General features: G+C 39.7%; 1 protein-coding gene across 1 annotated transcript; it reads left to right on the top strand.

Annotated features, from left to right (window-relative positions):
- Positions 1-623: 623 nt before the first annotated feature.
- Positions 624-9507, top strand: dcaf12 (DDB1 and CUL4 associated factor 12). Its single transcript, XM_034121746.1, has 9 exons — positions 624-1045; positions 2908-3198; positions 3866-4141; positions 4949-5009; positions 5218-5411; positions 5973-6038; positions 6805-6967; positions 7260-7438; positions 7558-9507. The coding sequence occupies exons 1-9, from the start codon at positions 986-988 to the stop codon at positions 7714-7716; spliced, it is 1449 nt and encodes a 482-aa protein (XP_033977637.1). The 5' UTR covers positions 624-985; the 3' UTR covers positions 7717-9507.
- The last annotated feature ends 602 nt before the right edge of the window (positions 9508-10109 follow it).

Raw genomic sequence — 10109 nt, 5'->3', positions numbered from 1 at the left:
AAACTATAGCGTCTGGTAAATTGAAATGTAAAGTTAGTGTGATTTTTGATTTCCATTTTAACTTTGTTTTTGTGCTCATGCAAATAAAGGCCACCTTCAGAAAAATCCGGCAACGGTAATAAGTAATTTTATTAAGATTGATTTGCTTTAAACTGATACTGGTGGGCTGGCTTATATTAGTGCTCAATGTTCACAACAACAATTGTATTGTGGGAACCATGGAATTTGTCACAAAAAACAGACAAAACACAGCCCAAATACATTCATTTTCATTTTCATTTTAACCTGACAGCTATATAATACAATAGCACAAACGTGATAGCTCAAGATTTCATTGCATTTATATATTACCTAATATTGAATTAAAAAATGTAAAAGCTTACTGTTATTAAATACACATTTGTTCATATAACACTTGTTTAATAATATAGGCCTAGGTTAAATTGTCTAAATGTACTATTTGTTTCACTGAAACAAAAATAATGTGCCCTTTTAGATTGCAGAGAAAGCCATTTATTGAAGACCTGAGAAAACCTAATCATGTGATCAATGAGGTCACGCAGTTAGCGTGAACGAGCACGCATGACGCTTGCTTTTACGTACGACCTTGTTTTTGTTGATGTTTCATTTGAGTGCGGCTGCGCGCTGCTCAATGCTTTCGCCGTTGCTGACGCGACTTGGCAGAAAAAAATGAGAGTGTGGACCGTGGACCCTCTGGCAGAAGCTATCTACGTTATCTTAACTGAGAATAGAGTACAGCCAGAGTGTAGTTTTAATTGTGAGTCTAGGAGGCAAGCTATTGATAGGAAGACAGCGGCGATCTCAACCTTCGGCTCACCAACCTCCCGTATGTGATCGCCCTTGCTCGTCGTAGGACGCTGCCAGCGAGGGCCAAGAAACGAAACAGCATATCGCCATTATATGATCCAGTGTCCAGCGTCGCTTTTAACCTCCATGTGGGTGAGGGAGCTGTGTGTATCAGATTATGGCGAGAAAAACAGTTAGCAGGAAAAGGAAGGCAGGAGAGCCCAAGGACCAACAACAGGTAGGCGGAAACCGGTGCAGATCCAGATTAGCTAGCTAACGCTTGTCAGTTATGTTAGCATGCTAACTAGCAATGGGCTAGCCAGGTTTAGCTCATATAAGCCATGTCGTAGCCCATTGCTGACATTTTTAACGCAGTAACTGCTACATTTTATTTGAATATAGGGACAAACCATTCACCAAACCAACATATTGATCTTGTTCAAACAATAATACAATGCATTTCTGTTTGAACGTGGCTAATGTTTGCATGGTGTTATCCAACGGCAGTCTGTTATCAGCGATAGCTAAACTAAAGGGCTAGCTACCTCATCTTATTATGGCTATTATTTATTTATAATCACGCTTAAATAACACTTTTCTAGGTGAATAACATTGACAGTCACTTGTTTTGTTGGAGTAATCCCATGTCACTTTCTAGTCACCACGCAAAAAAGCATACATCGTCACTGAAGCCGTATTTATCTAGTATTCAATTATTAGGCATAGCTTTAGCTATTTAGCTACTGTTTACGATAGCGGAAACGTTTACTAACTGTTTACTAAGTGCTAACTTACATAAAAACCAAACGTAGATCAGATTGTCCCAAACAGCCGGATAGAATAGACCTCTGCTGAATTGAAAGAAAACATTCATCACCAGCATAATAATCTTCCCTATACAAGTCCTGAGCCCAGTTGTTGACATCTAAAAAATATAAACATATCTTCAGTAAAAAATGCATATATCACAAATAATACACAATGTAAAATATTCCAGATGAATAAAAACGATCTATAAAAGACCAAAAAAAACAGCAGCAACAGAAATATAGATTTATACTCCAGAGCAGAGACATCATATACATAGGATAGTATAAACATTGCAGATGTACACGACGGTGGCTGTTTTGCAAACTGTTCATGAGGGAGAAAACTAAAACCATGAGGCAGTGAGTTCTCATGCATGGTGAGTGTTATTTTATCTTATTCGCCAGTGCCGAAGACACAATTCCATTATATGTAAATGTAATGGACCATAAAGTATTCTGAATATGAATATGCTATGACTTTGAAACAGGTTGGCAGTATTACATACATTAACGATACTAAAGAATCTCCCTCTCACATCAGACACAACTACTAAATACCACAAGGGAAAAGACAATGGCAGATAGCACCACCAATTCATTTTTAGATCCAGGGAATACAATTACTTCTTGTGTTGTTTTCCTCCCAGGAATGTTCCACAATTTATAATGGGTATGAATATTTAGGCCATCGTGTGCTGTGAATAACTTTAAATGCACAGGTCAGTTTTGAATTTTGTATACATTTCCATAACAGACTTAGCAACCAGTCAATTTCAGTGGATGGTCAGTGTGACTGTTGTACCTGAGGTGATCCTGCTATATACTTTTTGCTGGTGTTGTGTTCCTGGCCAGAGATAATGGGGTCAGTAGGTCTTTTGAGGTCAACTGAACAACATCAGGTGCTGTCTGCGCCTGTGTGACCAACCAATAATGTTGGCCAACCTGAGTAAGATAATATTCAGCACGTTAGTTGCAACGTCTGCATTGACCCTTCCTGATCAAATGTCACTGACTGTGTATGTGTGCGTTTCTGTTGTTATTCTCCCATGATCCACTACGGATCTTAAACCTGTAGCAGTGAGGAATATATATGTGTTGACAGTCCTCTGGGGGATGGGCATGGCTCAGTACAGACTGGTTTTATTATTTAACTTAAACATAGGCTAACTCTTTCAAAGTTGTAATTAAAACAACATTATTGATAGCCTGAGAGCATGTTGGACTTTACACAAGTCATGCTTGTCCTAGAAAAATATAACCAAATTAACCTTTCTTCCCCCTCTTTCCTTAGCTGGGCTGGTGTCAAGCACCAAACAAGCGGAGTCGTGTATCTTGTTCATCACGTCATGCCCAGCAGTGGTGGTGCAACCGGCGCTCGGTGGTGTGTGCCCTGCGGGGGCGGGAGTTCAGACCTCAGCAGCAGCACGAGGTGAGGCTCCAGCGGAGCCTCCGGGGCTTTGCAGCTGGCAGGCTCCCCGGCATCCTGAAGGAGAGGGAGTTCTCCCTGGGGAGACTCAACAAGGTGTTCGCGTCGCAGTGGCTCAACCACAGGCAGGTGGTCTGTGGGACCAAGTGCAATACGGTGAGATGTCATTTTGTGACTAACTTGCATTTAATGATTAGGTATACCTATATATTTCAAACATTTGATATTAATGAGAGAAATTAATTGGTAATCAGTAAGGTTAAATGCGCTCAAATGATTCGATTACAGAGAAGGGCATTTTTCTGGTGATTGAAACCGATAGAAGAACCATACCCGAGTTGTGTCTAAATATTACTGTCAGTGTACAATTATTGACAGCCGATTTGGCTCTAAATCTTTCAAATTGCTTTATTGTTTTGATTCAGTAATCTGTCATAAAAGTCAGCAGTGTTTCCTTGAGCAGTGATATAAAGCTCCAGTGCGCCTCCAAATGAATAATATTGAGTTGTTAAATTAAACATGATAGAATTTCCTGATGCAGATAAATGTTTCCAGTTTGGTGACTTCAAAATTCGGTCCTTGGTTATTGCTAATCATGTTGCCTTGGTTTCCAGGAAATAACCAGGTTTAACATTCTATCATTTAGTATCAGCATGTATTTTCTAAAAACTAATAACATTGTTATTATATCCATGATTCTGTCTCTTAAATGTTTTCTTTGAATATTGGACACATAGACACTTATACCTGGCTCTGGTTGTTTTCTTTATGGACTCCTGAATCTGTTATTCTAAGCAAACGTCTTTCCTTCTTTTAACTGCAGCTTTTCGTTGCGGATGTCCTGACGGGGCAGATAACGCGCATTCCCATGCTAAAGGACAGGGAGTGTAGTAGTGGAGGCTCTGGGGTTGTGGGCGCAGTGGTGGGGCGGCAATTCCACCCAACAGGGGGCTCTCGTGCCCGGCTGGACCAGCAGGGCTGTGGGATCCACGCCATCGAACTGAACCCCTCCAAAACACTTCTGGCCACCGGGGGAGACAACCCCAACAGCCTGGCCATCTACCAGCTGCCCACACTGGACCCTGTGTGCGTGGGGGATGTAAGTGGTTTGGATCTGATTTGAATTTACTGTCATCCTGTTACGGCTTAAAGGTGCTGATCCTCTCTCGGGCAGTTCTAATTCACTTAGCTTAGATTCTTTCAAACCGTATTGAACTATCTGTGCTCCAGCCACACAGTTTAGGTGCTCCTATAGGAGGGAATGTTGATTACTCCGTCATATCTTTAGTCAGTTTGTGAGTGGTAATATTTTAGATACCTACCCTGGTGTTCAACTGCATCAGCAGAGGGGCTCTTGTAGGGTTGCGAATAGAAACAGAAATGATTACACATCATAAGCAGGCAAAACTGTAAAAGTTGAATTGACATTTTAATTAAATCATTATAAAACTTCATTGAACAGCAAAATCACAAATATTTCCTATGAGCCCCTCCAAGATAAAAGAAAGAAAATAATTAGCCTCCCACCCCTACATATGCTGTTCATGGACTTCCTCCATGTCACATTTTATCTGCACCCCCCCCCCAAAAAAACCTCACTATTAAATGTATTGCTTGTATAGAGATTGTGGTTTCAAAAAAGAATATACTGATACTAGAAAGATATTGCGGTAAAAATGGCCAGAACAAATCCATTTGGAACAACATTTTTCTAGATACGGTTACAAAAAATGAGTGATTGATTCTTTGAACCATCAACCAGAGAGCAGTACAAATGTTACAATGAAATCTACTTTGTTAATATTTCCCAGTCACCATTTAGCATTAGCAAATTTTACCCAAAATCACAAAATGTTGTATAAAACGTGTGGGTTTGCTTTAACAAAGTAGCCATCTGTTTTTTCAGGATGGTCACAATGACTGGATCTTCTCCATAGCGTGGATCAGTGACAACATGGCAGTTTCTGGTGAGTTGTCTATACGAGTTGGCCTGTATGAATGAATACTGCTGTGTAAGCATTGCCCAGTGAGCATTACAGGCCTGCGCAACTCGCTGCCCTTTACACACCCTGATGACAATCCAGTTTATTTGTCACTATTGTATTCTGTTAGTATAAACCCTTTAGGTGGTAATCACAATATATCTTGTGTTTTTAATTTTGTGTTAATTCCCAGGGTCCCGAGATGGCTCCATGGGCCTTTGGGAGGTGACAGAGGAAGTAATGAGTCAGGCTGAGCGCAGTCAGAATGAGGAGGCAGTCCCTTCATACGCCCACATCTCCCATCGGGCCCTCAAGGACATCCCCAAGGAGTACACCAACCCATACAACTGTAAAGTCCGCGCTCTGGCCTTCAACAACAACCATAAGGTAGGCTTCCCCCTGAAGGAAAATGTTTAGAAATCACATTTGGTGTCAGTGAAATATTTCTAACAATGATTAATATATTCAGTTCCAGTTTTTAGGAAACACAGGATATGAGAAATAGATCATTTGAGCCTCGAAGCTTTATATAATTTAACACAAATAATGCATGTTAAATATCAATTAGCTGTTGAGATTGGGTTACAACAATGGGTTTGGACTTTGTTTAAAGTTGAAACACATCCTGCTTACCTCCACTAAATCAAAATCTGGCTAAACAGATTGTGTGGTGAACTGTTACAGTTGTGATACATTTAAGTCATGTGTGACAATTGTAACTTGTCACTGACCTAGCGACAAATTGGAGATTTGTGGTTGCCCATGTTTAATGCTGTGAAGCTGGCAGAGGATTGAAATATGATACAGGAGTGGATGTTTTGATGCATTTCTTTGAAAGTGGGTTACCAGAGAAGTCAAGCCTACAGGTGAAATGTGGGCTCCGCCTCTACACTCATTAGTTTCAGTTATTTACTTCTGTCTTCCCATTTGTTTTTTGACCATTTTCAGGAACTGGGTGCTGTGTCTTTGGATGGTTACTTCCATCTCTGGAAAGCTGAGTACAACTTGTGCAAGGTAAATAAAAAATACATTGTTTGACTAATAATAATGCCGTCTGTGTCACCAGGCTGGCGAGTATGAGAGTCCCATTGGCCGTGTGTTTCACGCCGCATTCTCCCTCTCTTCCACTATCTGCATGTTAGCCTTTTTGCAAAGGGTGCTGTCGCTTCATCCTTCATCCAGCCAGATGATTATCAGAGCAGATCGTTTTTTCCACTGTAAAAGGAGATTAGATTAGATACACTTTATAAGAAGGATGATAATGGGCCATCGCTAAGGACTAATAATTATGTGATGCATTTCCTCTAGTGATTCATTTAGCTAATGGAGAACACTTGCAGCTTCCTGCTGTTATATTGTTTTTGTTTAATGCCAGTGGAATTTAAATATGAGATCAGCTACCAACCAAAATATTACATATTCCTCTAATATTTTTAGATTTTCTTACATTTACACAGGCAGCTAGACAGGTTATTACACGGTTAGCTCCCCTGCTTGCCTGTGTCATTTCTAGCAACATCATACACAGATAGTAGCTCACCTATTAAGCTATGAGAGGTCAGAAACAAGTAAAATCAAAGTACAAATATTTAAATTGAGCGGTGTGGCACGTCAAGTTAGGTGACATCGCTCTCTCCATACAACACATAATGTTATTAAATGCTGATCAAGTGATGGCAGCTTCACGCTACTGTGTTCAAACTGTATAAATAAAAAATGACTGTTCTTGAAATCATCCTTACTTGGTTTCCATTTAACATTCATTGGTGGATCCCTCTAGATCCTGTCCACCAAGCTGCCTCACTGCAAAGAGAATGTGTGTCTGGCATACGGACAGGAGTGGTCGGTGTACGCTGTGGGTTCTCAGGCCCATGTTTCCTTCCTGGATCCACGGCAGCCTACACACAGCATCAAATCTGTCAATTCCCGAGAGCGAGGAAGCGGTAAGTGATGCCTACAACTCTGAAATAAACTATTAGCACAAGCAGAGAGCAGCTGACCTCCCTTAACTGCTACTGGAAGATGTGTACAAAGGAAATACCGCTGTTTACTTTTCTTTTTAACTTGTCCTTCACTCCAGTTTTAGCAATTTATTAAAATGTATTTATTTATTCAAAAAATGTTAATGATACATTAAGTTGTAAGAGATATATCCTAGGTCTTCTTTCAATGACAACCGGTGTTCTTCTTACTCTTTGAACCTCTTTACATTGAAACGTCTGTCTGTGTTTGCAGGGATCCGTTCAGTGAGTTTCTACGAGCACATTGTGACAGTGGGCACCGGCCAGGGTTCCCTTCTCTTCTACGACATCCGGGCCCAGAGATTCCTGGAGAACGCTTTGAATCCAGCCGGAGGGTACCGGAAGTGCCCAGGAGATGGCATCCTCAAACTCTCTACAGGGAAAGGCTGGCTGGTAAACATATTTGTCTTTAATATTCATATTTAAAAAATGATAACAATTTGTGCATTTTCATAACTCTTCCCTCCTTCATCCCTCACCTATATCCTCCCTTTATTGTCCCCAACTCTCAGAATCACGATGAGACGTGGAGGAGTTACTTCTCGGACATTCATTCCTTCCCCAACGCGGTGTACACGCACTGCTACGACGACTCCGGCACCAAGCTGTTTGTAGCTGGTGGACCTCTCTGTTCGGGTCTGCATGGGAACTACGCAGGCCTGTGGAGCTAGCCTCTGTGTCCTCCATCGCTCTATCACTACATCCTCAGCCATCCCCTCCCTCTTCCAGTCTGTTGACATCACGGTCTTTGGTATCCCTCTTGCTCACCTCTGTTTTGCTCTCAGGTGGACTCAGGAGCATGATCTTGCACCCCACAGTATCACGGCTTTGAATATCGTTGTTGTGTATGTTAAAGTTTGTGTCCACTCTCCCTTTCTCCTCCAATTATTCCTTTGCTCCTTTCACCTCAGCTACTCAGTTGTTGTTTTGTTTTTTTTATATGAAAATGTAAAAACAATTAACTGCGGATTCTGCCACAGAGGAGCTCGCAAGAGAAGCATTAAGAATAAAGTAATACAGGTTCTCATCATTTAAAACATCCAACCCGCAGGAATAATGATATGGTCTGGTTTGCTTTTGTATTTAAGGATAGTGTTAACCGCTGCTTCCTCTCTGATAAAATACAGTGTCTTTGTGAAATACCTGTGGAATTTTATTTGGAAAGAGTTCCTTTCCTTTCTCTCGCTGAAATGGACGGAAATGAAAGAGAGGGCGAAGTGAAGGAGGACTGAAGAGCGAGCTCATTTTGCAAGACTGAACCAGAGTGCAGTTTGATATTTGATAAAGAATATTAACTGGAACAGCCTGTCCTGTCCCGCAACAATCACAAACAACTTCTCTTTTCTCCTGACTGAGAAGTTAAAATATTAAGACTTTGTGTTCATGTGTTCTCACTAAGATGATGTAAAGGAGAAACATTAAGATTGCTCAATGCAATGTTCTGCTATGAAAAAATCCCATCAAAAGCATATTTTATTTTGTGACAGTGTGTGATTTGAAAGGCATTCCCCTGCTGATATTCTAATTTGCTTTATTCTTTATTTATTTTCCGCTTTCTCTGTCACCTTTACTCAGTTGGTCATGGGTGTTTATATCTCCTTCTTTTGAAGGATATATTTTCTCTCTTTGCTTATGTTGCTTTTCTTTTAGACCAGATTGCTCTCCAGATTTGTCCCTTATGAAAATCTAATTTTGCTCTAACTGTTCTGGCATCGCCAGAGAATTTATACAAAGTTTAAATTTAGGAACAAGTTAAGAATCATCAAATATGATTGATAGCTAGAGGAGCCCCCTCATGATTCTGGGACTGCTCCACAGGAACTTGAGAGAATATCTGTAGTAGCTCACTGGTCTTCTTAACCACCCATCAGGAAGGTTGCAAGGAGAACTAATGAAACCGTTTCGACTCTACACTGGAGTTAGATGCTGCAGGCACATACTTTTAATGTTACAGTTGTACAACTTTACTTTTTCCTCTTTTTTTGTATCAAGGAGTGAGCAGTTCTGCTCTTTTCTTTGTTTGGTAGAGGGTAGGCTTGAGTTAAGTTTTGGCCTTCCTCAGGTCTTTCTGTGAAAGACTGACACAGGCGATCATAATTTCCTTTTCTACATGGAACTTTTCTCCAGTTTTCATGATAATGACATATTGAAAAGAGAAACCCCAACTATGACCACAAATTGAACAAAAAAAAACAACACTTTTAAAATGCATTTTATATATAAATGTGTGTATGTGTAAAATACATAGGGACAATTGCATACATTTTTATGTATATGTCTGAGGAAGTGTGTGGATTATGTCTACTTGGTGATGCCCTGTTTTTTTTAATACATGCCTCATGAATGTTTTTACAAATGACTAAATCTGAGGATATTGTAAGATAAACATCTGGAAAAAAACAAGCTATAAAATCTTTAAAAAGAGTAAATAATACAAATAAAATGTATATTGATGTAACGTTTATTTTTCATGTTTGACGTTATTTATTCAATGGAGAGATTTCCTCGAATTGAAGGGATCACTGCTGATTTAGATTCAATGGAAGCTTTCAAAGGTCTCTGTGGTAGGCCAGTCTGCATTGTGATCGAATATTCGATTAATTGTCTAGCGGTGTGCGTTTTCAATAACAAGAAAACGTATATTTAGACATACATATACAAACTGTATGTCTAGTTCGAACGAGGTGTGTGTCTTTCCAGTGGTAGAATATAACTAAGTACATTTACTCAAGTAATGTACTTATAAAATACATTGTGGTACATGTACTTCAGTATTTTCACATTATGATACTTTATACTTTTACGCGACCACAATTTGTGGGCACATGTGGTATTTTTTACTCCACAGCAGTAATTTTACACATATAGTTACGTTAAATATTTGGATTATTAATAAAAAATATAAATGGACTAATACATTTTTGGGCTTGTTTATTTGTTCAGCTACCCAGAAGTGTACAAAGAAGTAATCAAAATAAACCCTACATTTAAGATAAGATAAGATAAGATAAGATGGACCTTTATTAATCCCCATGGGGAAATTCAGTTGTACAAGCAGCAACAG

The sequence above is a fragment of the Trematomus bernacchii genome, unplaced genomic scaffold, assembly GCF_902827165.1.
Source record: "Trematomus bernacchii unplaced genomic scaffold, fTreBer1.1, whole genome shotgun sequence".
NCBI classification, from domain to species: Eukaryota; Metazoa; Chordata; class Actinopteri; order Perciformes; family Nototheniidae; genus Trematomus; species Trematomus bernacchii.
The sequence above is the reverse complement of the archived record's forward strand: the minus strand, read 5'-3'. Positions and strand labels throughout refer to the sequence as shown.

Coding starts and splice junctions, on each gene's coding strand:
- dcaf12 (XM_034121746.1), top strand. CDS start 986: ATGGCGAGAAAAACAGTTAGCAGGAAAAGGAAGGCAGGAGAGCCCAAG. Junction 5,010..5,217: donor TGACAACATGGCAGTTTCTG/GTGAGTTGTCTA, acceptor GTTAATTCCCAG/GGTCCCGAGATGGCTCCATG. Junction 5,412..5,972: donor CCTTCAACAACAACCATAAG/GTAGGCTTCCCC, acceptor GACCATTTTCAG/GAACTGGGTGCTGTGTCTTT.